The sequence below is a fragment of the Stegodyphus dumicola genome, chromosome 7, assembly GCF_044657685.1.
Source record: "Stegodyphus dumicola isolate Sdum_Otavi_A_Nest chromosome 7, ASM4465768v1".
Taxonomy (NCBI): Eukaryota; Metazoa; Arthropoda; class Arachnida; order Araneae; family Eresidae; genus Stegodyphus; species Stegodyphus dumicola.
Window position 1 is genome coordinate 113,835,017 of NC_140774.1, and position 18,435 is coordinate 113,853,451.

Sequence of the window (18,435 nt, forward strand, 5' to 3'; positions counted from 1 at the left end):
TGCTTTAATATCCAAATAATTTCGCATTTATTTGGGGCACAATCCAAATATTTGTGGAGCTCATGTAATATTTGATAATAACGTGTTACTTTTTATTACTTAATTTGAACATAAAGATTAATTAATTTTTTGTTGCATAATACTCCAGATTTTTTTTTGCCTCTTCCTAAATTGAGTTCCTAAAATTTGTTACTAGGTTCGAATTCCCTAAGCTTCATATAATGTACTTAAAGTTTTCCAAACACTTCTAGTTTCCGATATATGAATACTGTAATTGATTTTATGTCACTGCCATTCTTAATTTTTAATTTTAAAAGAACTGAGTTTCTTTTGTGTGTGAACTTTGAGAGTGAACTGAGTAATGCATTTTTTAGGGAAAAAAGTGTTAAACTAATAGAACATTTTCGCTCAGCCCCAAGCGCTCAAGGCTTAACGAGAACTGATGAGGTAAGAACGAAAAGTGTTTTTCAATGAAACGTAATAGAGAAAGATTTGTTCATGCGGGAAGAAAAAGAGTTTTCCTAAACTTGTTTCAGCTTTATGCGTGCCTAATTTGAGTGCAACTGAGCTCATGGGAATAAACGCGAATGTAGATATTCATGAATTAATAATAAAGAAAATACCCCTGTTAAGCGAATTTTTACTGCTCGCTCACTACTTTTATAGGTAGTTCGTTTGCATATTTTATGATTGCAGTAGTTTTCTCTTTCTTTTTTTGTTATAAGGATAAAAAGAGTAATAGAGGAGAAATAGAGTAGATACAGTTTTGGATAACACTTTTTTTACATTTTGATAATAAAAAGTAATAAAAATTGAGGTAATTTCGTAGAAAGAAAATGCCTTATCCTAAAATGTGCATTACTTGCAAAGAAGAGGATTAGTTCAAGAATTAATATAGAATTGGCATTTTCACAGAAAATTCTAGAATGAAACGAATTTATTTTGAGATTAATTTTGTTTTTCAGAGTACCTTTTTTTATTTATTTACATGAATTATAAAATAATTTTCTAAAACAGAGGCAGCTAAATGTGATCGTGTTTGTCCACGGCTATTTTGATAACATTAACAGAATGATAACTTTAAAGAATGAGAAAAACATATTCTAATAACCAACAACGGTACGGAGTCATTAGGTTTCTTTGAAGCAGGGGATGTGAATAATGTGTAATGCCCTCTCCGGGACTCGATCTGAACCTTTCGAATACACGTCGAATATGTTTCCAATTGCACCACGAAGGCACAAAGAAAGGAGAGAGAAAATACTTTATAAGAGAATTAAACTTATTTATAGCACTATAAATGCAATAAGCTATAAATATGTACTTTTGCAAAATTTCTATCTATTATGCAAAAAAAAAAAAAGTTTATAAACTGTTCTTAATGTTTTTAACCCAAAAAATGTCATAAGATTTCTGGAACTATCTGGTTTCATTATGAAGTGTCATAACATTTCTTAAAATTTCTTGACCTCTGCTCAACTCCCAATCTTAATACTCGGAGGACATCACTCATTCATTGGAAAAGGACAGACAAATGTAAAATTAGAACTTTAGTATAAAAGCAGACCTTTTCTTTTTTTCCTTGGAGCAGATTTTTTTTTTTTTTTTTTTTTTTTTTTTTTTGTTTTGAAGATGCGAGACCTGTGTCTGATCATCTTTTTTTTTTCAAAACCCCTTCGAATATAAATATTTAATCACCCTCGAATATCAGTGTTCGATCACTCTCGAATACCAGTGTTTGATCACTCTCAAATATCAGTGTTTGATTAAATTCAAAATCCTCCCCAAACTATGGTTGCTTTTTTAGTTGCCTATATTTAAATGGTTTTAAATGGTTAAATAAAATTAACAACCTGTTTGGCGACTGAGTCCCTCATTTAGCGACATTCACTAAGGCAAAGTTTCCAATTTGTTTTGACCTTATGTGGCGACTTTACCTCAGTTAAAACAATATTCTATAACATTTTCGTAATATTACATGAATTTTTTATCACAGTAAAAAAGGTATTTTCTATATGTTTGTATACAAACAGAGAGGACTTTGATAAGAATATCTTATATAAGGCAATTTATAATATGAGTGTATACGGAGAATTAAGATATGGAAAATTTTGTTAGATAGCTCATGCAATTCTAATATATAAACATTGATATTAAGTAAAAATAATGGCGCTTTGATCAACTGAAACAAAAAATATATTTTTATCATACAGAAATAGCACCTTTGAACTCCATGTGAGCGGCCCAGCGATAAAGTCGTTAACACTGATAGTTCGGTCCAAGGTTCGAATCCCGAGAACGGACTGTTTTCCTCTATGTGTAACATGTATACGATCCAGTTTCCCTTGAAATGTACTCTATACGAAGACATCTCTTCCCTTAGGCACATAGTCCTTGAGTGCTATGCCGTAATCAAATAAATCAAACCAAACCAATTTATATGAAAACCAAACGAATAGATTTTTAAAGGAGCTTTCTACCACCAGTTCTCATAAGGCTATCTCCAAGATTGAAAGCATAGAAAATTACATGTCGTTGATGATGATGCAAAAGATTCAGCGCGAACTCACATGTCTATTGATGAACCGTTGCATTTCGAAATAACATTGTATGGAGCTATTAGTGATAACCCTAAATTTGACTCAATTTCTGATGCAGTGGTATATTGGATCAGAAGCGTTGATGAATTAGTTTTAAAACTTTTAACTTTCTAAATTTAAGAATGAACTAAATTTTATTCAGTCGCATAAAGAACTAATTGTGTCATTTTAGTGCTTTCGTCTATGTTTTTCGCAGAAGAACAATGATTTTTCCATCTTTAAAGCCAGCTGTTATGTTTTGTAAGTGCAATATAAAGTTATGGATCAAAGTGAACATTTATCATGAAGGGACAGTAGAAGGTAATTAAGGAAAAGGCGTACTCAAACCATCAGTTAGCTCGCATTCTGCCCTATGATAAATTTTATTTTTCAAACATTTGCATTTCTTTATAAATATAAGCAGTTTTATCCATTTCTACTGCCTCAGACGAAAATTTTGTTTTCCCTTTTTAGACGATTAAATGCGCGTTTAAACAATTCATCATTTCAAACTGTTGAATGTAACTATTCTTTCATCAAACCATCCTGTAAATCATAAAAAAAATATATTGGTAGATTTACTAACGTACTATAAAACTCTAGTTTTGTTTTGAATGTAAAAATATTTTATAAATTAATAAATCGTAATTAAGTATATAATCATTCTTAAAAACATTTTTTTAAATTTATATAGCGTAATCTTACGACTTGATTCAATAAACTACTGTTTCGTGACACGTGGATCATTTTTACTCAGGGTTATAAATTCCTAAATTATATTTCTTCACGATGCATCATTGGATTTAATGCAAAAAATAAAAATATTTATTTATTTTAATATTTTTTACACAATTCAATGAGACAATTAACATGAACGTTGACTGAAAGGGTTTAAAGAAAAGTTTTATGCTTTTAAATTGTATTTAGCATAACTTTCCTCATTAAGTAGACACATAACAGTCTTCGAATAATACGCATTCTTTTCTTGCATATAACCAGCTTTCGAGATTCTAGTTCTTCGGTTTCCAAATGTTATTTCCAAGGAGAAGGGATTAACGGAAAACATAGCTAAATTCATATGTAAAAGGCAAATTGGGCAGTCGAATATTTATTCTTCATATGAAGTCAGCTTTTACCTTCATCAATTGATCAACAGGAGAAACTTTCGGTTGTTGGAAGGCTCAGGTGCGAGGCACTTCCACAGGCTCCTTTGCTGGAAAGCCACATCCTGTGTGTAGCGTCGTGTGGAAAAGCATATCTTTCTTGGCATAACATTGGGTAGTTCTTTGCAGAGAAAAAAAAAATTCTCGTGATAACCGATGAATGAGCTTTACGCATATACAGATCGAAGAGTCAGTCATATCAATCTGGAGATGTCAAGAAGCAATAAATATGGCAATATTGTTGGGAAAAGCATATCTTTCTTTGATGTCGCATGCTACTGTCATGGCTTCCGGCGCTCAAGGTTCAGGTGCGAGTCACTTCAACAGGCTCCTAGGCTAGGAAAGCCACATCCTGTGTGTAGCATCGCATGGAAAAGGCATAACATTGTTCTTTGCAGATAATTTTTTTTCCTCGTAATAAGCGATGAATGAGCCTTACGCATATACAGATCACTTTATATAACTGATGATGTTTTCCAGTTTTTAGGAGAATACATTTCCTGGATTAATAATTAGTTTTTAAACCTAAGATTTACTAACCGACTGGACAGCGAATTCTGCTCCGAAAACTAGACACTTTTCCCTCTCCCCTCTTTTTTTTTTTTTTTTTTTTGTCTGGAGACTTCTGAAGAGATTTTCTAGCAGGGTCGGCAGACACGTGTTTTCTCTTTCAAGGTCAAATCTCTCTTTTTTCGAAACTCGAGACAATGAAGCCAAAGAACTTCTAGGAAAAGTTCTTTCGTGAAACCAACCGCATCTCGTCCATTGGAGAAGCACATACGTAACGCATTCGTACCGCACTAGTGGAAAGCTGGGTTTGCCAGTCAAAGACATCAAACGTCAATACCAGAAATACAAACCTTTTATGGTAACCTTGCTTTCAACCTCAAAAACTCTGGAGGAAACTAAACCAACTACTACAAGTTCCATTGTGCATACTCCCAATGCACCAATAACATCTACCAAACAATTAATCATAATGTGATTTTGAAAAATATCTAAAGTCAATTCATATCAGACGATATTTAACATACTATTTACATAAAATATGTCGAATAGTTTTTGTCATTCTCTAAATATTTTTCTCTTTCATGATGTGAAACAATCCACTCTTTTTTTTTTTTTTTTTTTTTTTTTTTTTTTTAAGAGTAACAAGATAAATTGAAATTGGAAGAGAAGCACATCAAAGTTGCTCCTGAAGAAGAGGAGCCCAAGGTCTGAGATCACCCTCGAATTCGTACGAGTTTTACTTAAAGTTTACGTGAAACTGAGCTTATAAGGTATTTGTTCCGCCTTCTTAGCATGCCTTCGTGGTGTAATGATCAGCACACTCGGCGCGTATTCGAGAGGTTCGTGATTTGAGTTCCGGCGAGGGCATTGCTCACTTTTCCCGTCTCCTGCTTCAAAATACCTAATGGCTCTACAAATTTGTTTATTTGCATATTTTTGAAAATAGTATCTTTATAAGTAATTAAACATGCGTTCATTCCTTTAAACTGAACGAAAAGCTCTGCATTTTTAAGATAATTGTATGCAATCCTTTCAAAGATACAGAGTGAATTATAGCTGGCATTTTAAGTCCATAAAAGCCTTTCTTAATTGCAAAGTATTATTTCAAATTTTTTGACTGGAATGTTTGAGAGGTGCTTTCTGTATCCAAAATGTTATATCTAGATGCATATTACGTTTATAATCCACGCGCTTCATATCAACTCCATATGCTTTATACTAACTTTATATCCATATGCTTACTATATTCGAAACTTTATATACTTTACTATCTATAAGATTTTAGCAATAATAGGTTACTTGAAGTATAATAGTTGAGATTCTTTTAAATTTGAAATATTTCTCATTTTAAAATACAAAGTTAATCCTAATGTTTATTTCAAAATTGCTATCTTTGACACAATCATTTAAAATTAGATTTGTCTTTTGAAACGTAAGATACTTCCTTCGTGGTGTGTTATTTATTTTACATTTTTTAAGCCTTAATAAAATAAAGCACAAAGATATACTGCTATAAATATTTTAAAACATAATTAATTTCAATTTAATAACATTTAAGTAACGTCTTAGTTAATATTTTTTAACCTTCTATTCTAGAAACATTTAAAAATATATTTATAAAATAATGTTGCAGAATATTCAAGATTTTCAAATGATGTCTGAATAACAAACTCTACATGTTTTTCTTCTGTGTTTAAAATATCTGCATTGAATAAAGCTTGCATAAAAGCGTATAATTAATTGTACATGCATTTTTGATTTATTTTCAATAATTTTAATTCTTTAATACTATAAGTATTATGGGATTACGACATTTCATGACGAGAAAAATCGTATTCTAGATGTAAATACCCCTATATCTTCTTTCCTATTTCCTTATCCGCCTGCAGATTTAATTTAGTCGGTATTCTAGATAAACGCATGTAGGACAATATTTAATTAAACAACAGGAGTTTTATTTATTTATTTTGTATTTACGCTGTCTGCAGAATGTCTTAAGCCGCTTCGAATTGCTCAGATTATTGGCTGTATCATTAGGAATGTTTTACAGTAAAGCTCGGACAAGAAATCTTTAGACTGTGTTGTTTGTTTTACGCTTTGCACATTAGAAGTTTAAACTAAGGGGGGAAAATAGAAAGAAAGAAAGGTATCAACAAATGCAATTTCATTTTGTGAAATCAATATTCCACTACTATAAGTCGATAGTTAGTAATAGAAATTTGCATTTTGCTATGCATTGTGCAAAAAATGGAGGTAAAATTTAGTTATTTATTATTTCGGTTTTGTTGCATCTTTCTCTTTACATTTCAATTCTGTAGTCGTAATATGCACTTATACCTCACAATGATAACGTAAATATAAAATAAAATATGTATTGACATGAGATATACAAATTTATAGTATGAAATAAGACTTTTAACAACATTCACATTGGATTCTAACTTTCCAATGTGTCTGTCTTTAACCGTGAGTTCAAGGTTAGTAGAAGCTAAGGTTACACTCTTTCAAGGTCAAATATTACTCTTTCTGGTGCTATCAGAGATTTCAATCAAAGTCAATTTTATTCGCTTATTGGAAAACCACATATGCAACGCATTAGTATCGCGTTAATGGGCAAACACTTGGACGTTCCCATGCTAGTTGACTTTGGTCAAGAAGAGTAAACTTTGTACTATTGTTTGGTTCCAGAAGAGATATTCATCATCCAGGCTGATAAACGCTGCAGATTTAATCTGGAATTATAGCGTTTTCTTTGATTTTGTTTAATATACTGAAATTTGCATAGGTTCAACATCCAATTACCGCCGAACCTGTATGGTGGTTAGCGTCGTTGACTGCCGTGCCGCAGAAGGGCTCGGTTTCGAATCCCGGAGAAGGCATGGCTATTTGTAAATGTATAATAGCCTTGAGGCATGGGAGCACTCTAAATATTCGCCGAGCCGAAAGTCCTCCGGAGAGGTTAGTGGTAGGAGAAGAGGGGTGGGAGACTATAGAACCCTGCCCCCCGGTTGCTCACCATCAATATTGGGGGTGGAAGAGCTAAACCGCATTGTCACCTGTAAGGTGCTCAAGGCTGTTGCCAACGGCAGGTGTAAACTAGCGCTCCTTGCCACGAGGAACTGCGTGGTAGCTGACTATAGGTCAGACGAGTGAGCATTAGTAACAACATCAATTCATTTATGACTTCCTCTCAAAATAAAATAATATATTAACTATCAGTACGAAGTCTGACATTTCTTATTGAATAAATTAATTAAAAAATACCAGAGAAGTTGCTAAAGAACATAAATTATAGGCTATTATAGTGAAATTTCACTTTCTTCATCAAAAGCATTCGCTTAAATTTGAATAAAATTCCACACTTCTTACCTTATTTTGTTTCTGTTTGTAAACTGAGTTAAATATTTTATGCTCTCTTAACATTTTTTAAAAATTTTTTTCTTTATAAACGTAAAGACAAACTGTTATTTTCATATTTGTTAAATCATAATCCTCATTTTTCGCTCATAAGATCACATGAAAATAATCATTGTTTTCCACAGACTAGAGACAATGATTTAATTCAAGTATTTCCTAAAATTCACATAAACAAGGTATCTCAGCACCACGGTCAGAAATTCATAGGTAGGTGTACTCAAATCCCATAACATTCACGGTCGAAAAATTTTTACGGGTGTGTCAGAGGCATTGGTTCGTGACTTCATTTCCTCGTTGAAATAATAAGAGTGGTGATTACGCAAACGTTATGTTTGCTGATATGGATCGGGTATATGCTGTCACTTAGAAATTGCATTTAGCTAACAGTAGATCAGATGTGATAGCTCGGTGAGGTTATTTTAATTAAATGTGGCAGAGCTTAAGGGCAGGGATGCCTTTGAGGATAACCTAGATATAAAACGAGAAAATGGCTCGTAATTACGTTACACAGGGTGAAAGAAAAGCACGAAAACACACCCTGCCAGCCAGTCCATTTGCTTGGGATCGAAACAGGGATATGATGCTTCGCTATATACAGGGTGTAATCAGTACAGCGGTGACAAACTTTCAGGTGAGATAGAGTAATCCAGACAATGGGAAATTACATAGCAATGCATGGTCGGAAACGCTTTCCTGTCGCGGTAGTGACGACACAAATCACAAGACAGAAAGGACACGAATAAGGTGAGAAAACATGTTTATTATGCTTAAAACAGCAGAAACCAAGAAATAACAACAAAAATAGACGAAAATTGTCATCGAAGAAGGTGTTCGAAATTACGGCCCTGGACCATAATATGCAGGAACCGTTATGTCATGCATCTTCCATGCACTGGAGATGTGACGCCCGCATCATAGTCCGCGGTCGTAATTTCGAACACCTTCTTTGATGACGATCGTTGTCTGTTTTTTTTTTTCCCCTTATTTCTTGATTTCTGCTGTACTAAGCACAATAAACATGTTTCCGTACCATGTTCGTGTCCTTCTTTCTGATTGTACTCTATTGATTTCGTCTATGTGTACTCTATCTCCTCTGAAAGTTTGTCACCGCTGTACTGATACACCCTATGTATGTATATATATTTAGGCGTGTGTGTGATGATTTAGAAAATGATACGACAGAGAACATAATTTGCGGAATAAAGGAGCTTGACGAATAAAATCGTTAACCTCCCCCCCCCCAGTCGTAGCGACAGATTTAATATTCCTTTTATAGTTGACAAAGGTATAGTGGCGCAGTAAGTGAGACTTTTACACTTTTAAAGCCGAAGTAAAACAACGACTAGTTATCAATTAAAGCAGAGCTAACGCGAGGTATCTAAGATGGAAATATGTTTCAGAATTATGGATCCTGAATTTTCCTTTTGGCTATTGGTAAAATGTTTAGGTTTGAAATACCTTATTCGCTGAAGCGTTCATGTAAGTGCCTGCATCATTAGCTTTATGTAAAAATCATATTACATGGATCAATTTTAAATGAAGCAATTAAGAGATATTTGTTACAAACAGTTACTAGGTTTAGGATAGGAAAGGGATATAGGCAAATTAAATTAGAGATTTAAGGGACTACTGTAATTTATATTTAAAAAATTCTGCCTGCAAAATGATACCCTAATAATAACTCTTTCAGTTTTTAAGAATACTTTGATGAAAGAACTGTATAAATTATTAAATCTCTAAATTAAAAATATAGAATTCATTCAAAATCAATTGCATGTGTCTCAGAAATGTTTCGATGTTATTCATAATATTGCCCAAAGACCCCGAAATATACTTTTCACCAGTTGCAGCTTTGTCTTTTAATGTCTCCGTTTAGTAAAGGCGCAGTTATGAAAGTGTTCTCTTTCATATTCTTTACTGCGATAAGCAGGCTGATTGAGGGTCCACATGCTTTAAGAAAACTAATTCTATTTCGCAGAATATTCTTTTAAAAAACTGCATTTCAGACAGATGGACTAACTTCACACCTCTTAAGATTTATATTTAAAATACTTTTCATTTAAAGGGTATGGCTGTTACGACCTAATTTTAGAATTTTCAGTATATTCTTAGTATTAAAAACCTCTTTAAATGTATGTATTAAATGTAATTATGTAATGTGTGAATTTTCAGTATATTCTTAGTATTAGAAACGTCTTTAAATGTATGTATAAAATGTATTTAATTATGTAATGTATGCATTTGGATTTTTCTTTTTCTTGCATTGTATGCTGCTATTTGGTTCTAAATAAGAAGGTTAACCTGATAATAAAGAGATGTAAAGAAACTGTGATTTATTTTTGCATTTACATTTAGTTATAGTTCAAACACAGCTATGAAACAAAGTTAAGAAGATCACTTTTAATCAATTTAAACTAGTGAAATGTTTTGCAGCAAACATTCGGAGAAATATTTTTTAGGATTTTAGATAAATATAATAAGATTAGGGCATTGCATGACAAATGGATTTTTCTTTTTTGGTATACACTTAACAAATCATACATACTTTATTTTAATTCGAAACAAATATGATAATAGGTATGCTTTCTTTCCTTCTCACAAGTTATCGTATTATATTACAAATGCAAAAGTATAACAAAATGATCAGTTTTATAATAATTTATACTGTAAACCGGAAGTTGCAAATTCAAATTGCAATCGCATCGCGGTCATATGCACGATCTAAAAGCAAAGACTAACGAGCCAAAAGTTGTTTTTTATTTTTTTTATTTTTTTAAACAAAATGAAAATTTTTGATGAATAAAGTAAAATATTTAAAGCAAATTTTTAATCTCACTCACTAAATATGTATCAAAATATACATAAATAATAACAATAATAATATCATAAAAGAAGACTTCGAATCTATATTTATTTCTACCTGAAATCTGAAGTTTGACTAAAGCGAGCCATTTTTATTGCACTTTATTATTAAAATACACCGAAAACTAAGTAATAAATTTTCAGGCTAACATTTAATTAAAATAGTTTTAAATTGCTTAATTAATCATCAAATAAATAATTTAAACTTAAAAAAAATATAGAAACTTTTTGAATTTCAAAATAAATCTTTCAAGTGAGACAAAACTCGAGAATAAGGAAAAACAACTAATCTCTTTCTCTTATTTTTAAAATTTTTCTTCGACCCATAAGTAAAAATACGTATGTTTACGTGTTCATACTTATAATAAATTTCATTTCTTACTACTGCTTGACACTTGATGGCGTTTCGATTCTGATAAAGTTTATAACCTTGGAAAGAAATTAAAAGATATTATCATCATGAAGATCTTCAAGATTATCATCTTCTTCAGATTCTTTTCTTATTTTTTCAACTATGGAAAGAAAACTCTTTACGTATCCACAATAAAGCGGTTATTTTTCAGCGCAAATATTCATTACTGAGGGTATTTATTTTCTGGCAAGTACGAATGAAATCTTTGAATCTTTGAAGTTAATTAAATCTTTTAATAACATTTATATCGTATTGTAAATTAATTAACTCCATTTATAGATGTTCTTGTTTTTTATCCATGCTCGATTTTAATGGTAATGGAAACAAGGTAAACTTAGACTTAAATAAAATCTCGAAATCTTTGCATATGTGCAACGAATACATAATTGAAATTTATTCTCGGGCACATTAAATTGCTTCGGGTACCTCCAATTTGTGACCTTTCCTGTAAACAATGAATTAAATGTTGTTCGAAGCTTTTTTTTCCTTACCATGTTAAAGCTCATTCGGTAAACTACCAAAAAAAAAAAAAAAAAAAAAAAAAAAATAGACAGCATGAATGAAATAAAATTTATTGAACTGAGTCTAATTCAAATTTAGTCTGAAAATATAATTCCACTTTTCTTACGATTTTCATTAACTTGTTTTAAAGATTTGTAATTAATTTATACCTATTCTAAATTTTTCAATATGTCGTCCAATATGTATATATGTCCGTCGTTTCAATATGTATTTAGCTAACGTTTGAAAAACTTGTGATTAATATTTTAATTAGAAAATTAGATTACTCACCTGCAAAATAAGCAACGCAAGAAGACAGTACTACTGCAATAATTCCAAGCACAATAGTTGCAATTTTCCATGTGCATTTCCTTGTGCAATTCTTTCGAAAGTGGAACCTTGATGAAGCCATTGCTGCTGATGCAGAGAAGGCGGATGTAGTAGCCATAAAAGGCCTCCTGCCCCCAGATGTTGGGGGAGCTGTTGGTGGTTGTATTAGTTGTGGATTAACACAATTAGCAATGGGTACCATAGGACCAGTCGTGGAACTAGGTGTACTACAGAAGACAGGAATTGGATTGCTGTAAGTTGCTCCAGTAGCGCTGGAACTCGTGCTGTTATTTGTCGTAGCAGAGATAGTTGTTGTGACTGTAGTTGAAGAATGAAGACTTCCAACAGTTTGTAGATCTTTGCTAGGCGGCGGTGGGCCACTGGCAGCTGTGGTGTCACATCGAGGTAACGGCGTTGGTTGTTGATGAGGTGAATATATCCTAAAAAAAATATGCATATAGTTGAAATAAATCTCAAAATTTGTAAACTGGCAAGAAGTTATAAATGTTTAAATATTAATTCGTTTTTAGCTACCATTTCATTCCATTATACATATGGCATGATTTTAAAACATAAGTGCGTAAAATAAATTTTGCATGTATGTGTGCTAAGTGAAATCTCAGTCATAAAGTTACGGATATTAAATACAACGAAATATTATAGAATACGTAGCAGACTTAGCCTGAGTCAAATATTCTACTGAAAACCGGATAAATTAAGCTAGAGTTTAGTCAATGAATGGCCCAATAAAAGCAAACATTAATTTAAAAAATGCTCAGCTACTACACTGCTGGCTATTAAATTTAAAGTAGAAGGAATGATCTGACGATCTGATCCAGGAAGAAATGATCTGACGAAAGTCAAAACCACATGAAAGGAAGAAGAGGTTGGGATATGCAAAATATTAGTAGTTCAGTATATTAAACAACGGAGCAGGTAGATCTTCATAAAAGAAAAGTTGTATAGTAGATTTCTCACTCAGAAAACGCTTAATAAGATCGAAGTTTGCTCAGAATATCGTGTAATGCCTCGAAATAAGAAGATGAAATGCTTACCAGCAAGTTTCGGATTTCGATAGAAGCAAGATCGTTGCCTATCGAGAGTGTGAATTATCGTTCCATGATATCGCCCGCTGCACTGGTCAACATCGAACCACTGTCATGGGAATATGGAATCAGTGGGTTGCTGAGAGTCATATTGAACGGGATGCATTATCTCAACGCCCTCCTATGACTGACGTCCAAGAGGACAGACATTTTGTGAGGCCAACGCTGCAAAACTGCACATGCACATCACGGACCATTAGTAAGAAAATGGAGCTTTGGCAGCCGCGTGGATAATCAATACGACGACCATTACTTCGGCTTCCCTTGGCAATGCAACGTATAGAGAAACGGCGTCTCTGGTGCCCGAAAGACAAAACTGGATGCAGGAGTGTCACAGCTTCGTCTTTTCAAACGAGTCCTGGTTCTTTGTGCAGTATTCTGATAGCCGTATACGTGTCTGGAGGCTACCAGGAGACCGCGCTTCACCTGCTTGCATTCGCTATCGGCACATGGGCCCTGCACCTGGTGTAATGGTTTGGGCAGCCATTGGGTGCACGACACGCACGTCTCTAGTTCGGATTAAATTTAATGTGAACATTTCTGACATCTTACGTCCAGTGGTTGGGCCCTATCTTCGAGGCCTGCCAAACGCCATCTTCCAACAAGATAACGCAAGACCACATGCTGCACGTCTTGTTCTGACCTTCCTCGATACACAGGGTATTCGATTGCTGCCCTGGCCTGCACGATCTCCAGATCTTTAACCCATTGAAAAGATCTAGTCGTGGATTGCTGAGAGACTGGTCCGACACCCTTCTCCCGCTAATACGATTGATGAAGTACAGCATAGACTTGAAACAGCATGGAATGAGTTGCCCGTTTCTGCCATCCAAGCCATGCCTAATCAGGTAAGGGCCCTTTTAGATGCCAAGGGTGGAAGATGGTTCTACTAATTTCGCACCCCTGTAAACCCCCAAACTGTTTACAAATTTAATTATTTTATCTTCATACCATACTATTTACGTACAATAAATATCTTTTTTGTATTTGCTTTCCTTCATTATGTTGCAATCTTAATGGCCAGCAATGTGTAGTTCACTTAGACTGCATATACTATGGTTTTAGCCAAATATGAATCTTTCTCAATACAGCAGTAGAAGAGTATAATATCCGAAATTTTCATTATACAGTGCCATATACGACATATTGTTAGATGTTACACATAATCCAGAAACAAAAAGGACTTGTTGAAAAGTTTCTTTGATGTTTGACGGTGTGATACTTTGATAATTATAATGACGTCGTTTTGTAAAACTGTGTAATAAATATTACATATTTCACAGCAATACTAAGGAAACTTAACGTGCTGATTATATACTGCATTTTATTTCATTGGATAAACTGGTTTTTATTTGGATTACTGTCAATCTAATCCACTTAATCTACGAGATTATGTATCTCATCGGAGTTAAAAATATTACACATACCAAGATCTGCAGAAAAAAAATATTTCCGAAAAAAAAAAAAAAAGTGAAAAGCTTCAGAAAAGAGAATATCTACAGTCTTATTCAGCATCATATGTCATCTAATCACTCACAATACTTATGGCGAAAGGCTAAAAAGAGTTCTCTAACAGAAAACCGATAATCGGTATATATATGACAAATCACCATTTTACCGTAGATAGCGAAAGAACATCCCTTAAAAAGATTAAAAAAAAGTGCCTCAGTTTCTATTATAACAAGAGATCGAACTAGGCACATTAAGGGTGGAGAAAAGCCTGAGATCTCTAGCTTGTAGAAAAAGAAGGCGAAAAAGCATCAAAAAATAATAATAATAGATAAGAAAAGACGAGGAAAAGTGAAATTGCAAGTACGTCTGCACTGCCCCTTTAAACACGTTTTATCGACATTGACAGTGAGAAGAGGAGAAGAAAAGGTCTTTTTTGGGTATTTTTGTAAGAGTATAAGACACATAACCTCCAGTTGTTGAACATTATCCATTGTGTAAGAAAACTGAGAAGGTCAATGTTATAAGTTCTTTAAGAAACCGCTTAGAATTTAGGGAAATAAAGCGATTTTGTGGGTATGTTAAAACAGATTGTATAACCTATTAATCCATTTTGTTTCTCCCTAAGTATGAAAACTGTTTTATGTATGTAGAAATATTTTTGAGCTGCATCACAGGAATTTGAGTATATTCATGAAATGGAAGGTGAATTTAACGCAGAAAGATCACAGAGAAGCCATCAGATTTAAGGCCAAGTATTATTTCTTTAAATAGAAAATAAAATGTGATAGGATACAATAAATTATTTTATTTCAGTTACGGTTTACACATTTTTGTGGTTACTTATTTTAAGGCAGAAAGAATGAATAAAACATAATTATCTGCGATAATATACTCTTTCTTTGATTGAAATTAATTTGAATTGTAAGCTTATACTAATTGTACTGAGTAAATATTATTCATGCTAGGTTAATGAATTTTCAGTCACCCTTAAAAAATGCATTCATGTAACTTTAGAAAAGGAGAAGAGAAAATTATAGGGAGTGAACACACCATATGATCAATGCTGATTAATCTTAAAAAAAATGTTTGACAATACTTTAAGCCGGAACATTTTGTAAAGTAATGTTTTTAATTAATTTCGCGAGTTAATTTGTTTTGTTTACGTTACTGCTCATTGTTGCGCATAGTCTGAGCTATGTTCTAAAATAAAACAATGAAATAATTGATCTGTCTTCGTTTAAACTTTATTTAGCATTGTTTATTTATTATTAATTTCGTTTAATCTTACTGCCAACTCTCAAAATGTATATACATTGTTAAAGTTGAATTTATTCTCTACTGTTTAGCTCTTTCCATGCAATTCATACGGTAGCACATTCGCTTATTCTATTCTTTTGAGAATCGGGTACCTACTAGTCTTACACTAACCAAGTCAGTTAACCTATGAAGACTTTAGAACCTACGACACTGCTAAGCGAGTTCTCCCTCTTTCTGAAATTGTACAACAAAGTATTGTGAAGGTTTTAATAAGCTTTTTTAGTTAGGCTTGAATTGAACGGAAGCACAACTTGTGAGTACTATCAAAATCTCGTCACTTATGTTATCAGAATAACATAAAATGAATTTACAATTAAAAAAATCTGAAAAATTCTTGTGTGATTGTATAAAAGACCGAGGCTTCTCCTGCAATTCCAACAATTTCTAACGATATTAAACAATGCTTCATACCAGTAGCTGAGGTTCTTGAAACGGACATGCTGAAATGTGCTTGAAAATAATTTCACAACCGCATTGATATCTGTCGCGTTACAAAAGATCAAATGAAGAACATTTATAACTCCGCTATGTTAAATTCAGTACACACTCTTCTAACCATTTAAGTATTTCGATCATACTGCTAAATCCCCCCTTTTTTTTGTAGAACGTTGAATGTGTATGTTTCTCTTAGGTTAAATAATCCTAAGACTTCTTCGCCAGATCAAGCTGAAGACAGCAGACTTCAGCAAGAGACGAAGCTGCCTTCGAGGGTGAAATTCTGGTACAGAAAGCAGTGTTTATTGAATATTTATATCATTAATCGTCACGCACCGCAAAATGTTTCTTTAATGCAAAAGATTTAAAAAAAATATTTTAAACATTTTTGGCTTTAAAGCAAGTATTTCACCTCATTAGCGATAAAAATACTACGAAACATATTTTAATCGCTGTAATTAATTAATCCCTCGCGTCATGGGACAAAATTTTATCATTTCATGCAATCGATAAAAGTAGTTATTGCGCATATCGCATTTGCATTAATCGAGAATTTCCTGTATAGGTTTCCTGCACGCAAGATGCGTTTTTTTCAACCGAAATTCGTAAAACTTAAAGTATATGCTTTCCTGCTTTCAAGTTACATTTATTTCTTCCGTAATTCTTGAATTAAATAAATAAATAAATAATAACAATAATAATACACATTTTATTAATACACATTTTACCTTTTTCTTTGCTCGCAAACTGTACCTCTTTCAGTAACAATTTCACAGTTTCAGTATAATTACTCCATTTCGATGAGATATATATTCATTTTTGTTCCCTTTCCTGAGTAGCAGTTCACTGAGGTAAGAATCTATTATAGCAACTTTCGACTGAAATAAGCCAATTAATGACTAATTAAATAGAGTGGTTGTGTCTGGGTTATACCAAAACAAGCTTTGTAAATCATTCGTTTAGCCTGCATTAGAAAGCAACATGCATTTTACTCCTCATTTTTATTCATTTGCTGAGGAAAGAACCCTATTGGCTTCCTCTTTGTATAATTGATAATACACGGTAACTTACGGGGAACGACAATTCGTGGTGATTTAGTCATGTTGTAAAGGCTCGCGCTACAGAGCAATAAATGTTATTTGAGTAATTACGCAACCTTTTAATTGCATATTATTGCAAAAAAAATTGGTAAGAGATATTATGCTAGTATTATGTTTCTCCTTGAATGAAACATGCAGCATCGCTTTTATGCTTTGAAGCAGTGGTCTCAAATTGAAATTACGCTCGGAGCAGAACTATGATCTGAAAGCAGCTACGGAAAATAACTGTTCACATGGCAAAAATTAACTTCCAAAAAAAGATCATTCTTATTGCGGAAATTCGTAACTGAGGGATTTATATAACATAGAAACAAGTACACATAGAAAGTAATCAAATCTGTAAATAGAAATCTTTGAAAAAGATTTATATCACACTTTTAATGAATTAGCTTCGTTTGTACATTTTCTGGGGTAATACTCCGTCTCGTTTTTAATTGTAATAAAAATAATTTAAAACTGGATTTTATACCATTAAAATCTTAATATTTTCCCTTCAAATTTTTGTTATAATAATTAATTTACGAAAAGTATATTCGCTGATATCATAATGTTTGAATAAAATAATTCTTAAAGTTATAAACTTAATTCAGTCTGTTCTTAATTCACACACACACACACATATATATATATAGAGAGAGAGAGAGAGAGAGAAATAACAAACATTTTTATTCGTAAAAAGCAAATTTAAAGTTAATTAAAATTTGAATTTTAAATTATGAAATTTTAATTACAAACAAGTAAATTATTAATTATTGCTGCAAGCTGATCTAGAATATCATTTAAATTCTGAGAGCATATGTAAATTAATTGCAAGTATCAAAATCCATGAATATTCCAAAAATTTTTTTAAGTCTAAAAAAATTACAAAAAATTTCTAAGACTAAATTAATTTGCATAGTAAATAATTGTTGAGTAGGCAGGAGACAGATCTTATCAAGAGGAAGTTGTCTCCAAACCTTACTTTTCAATTACTCAATCCGTGTTTCGTCATCCATATAGGCTTGTCTATGGATAATAATTTTAAACCAAAAGTAAATCAAAAGTAGTGAGTTACTAAAAAATTTTAAGAAAAGGAATTTTGAAAAATTTAAAAAACAAATTGAGAAAGAATCAAAATAATTAAAATAATGCCAACATACCTTTCGCACAATTTACACTGGTAAAATTTACATTACACATTTGGTACAATTTACATTTGCAGATTGCCAATGTTTACATTGGCAAGAGTAGAAAATCAAAGTTTTCTAGAAA

The 18,435-nt window shown here is 32.5% G+C and overlaps 1 protein-coding gene across 2 annotated transcripts in view; it reads right to left on the reverse strand.

The window, feature by feature from the left end:
- LOC118183119 (teneurin-a-like) overlaps nucleotides 1-18,435 on the reverse strand; it is a 1,514,249-nt gene that overhangs the window by 662,867 nt on the left and 832,947 nt on the right. For both annotated transcript variants that reach the window (XM_085820731.1, XM_085820730.1), the window contains exon 8: nucleotides 11,736-12,214. In XM_085820731.1, the coding sequence (XP_085676857.1) occupies nucleotides 11,736-12,214 (479 nt within the window). The remainder of the gene's footprint in view (nucleotides 1-11,735; nucleotides 12,215-18,435) is intronic.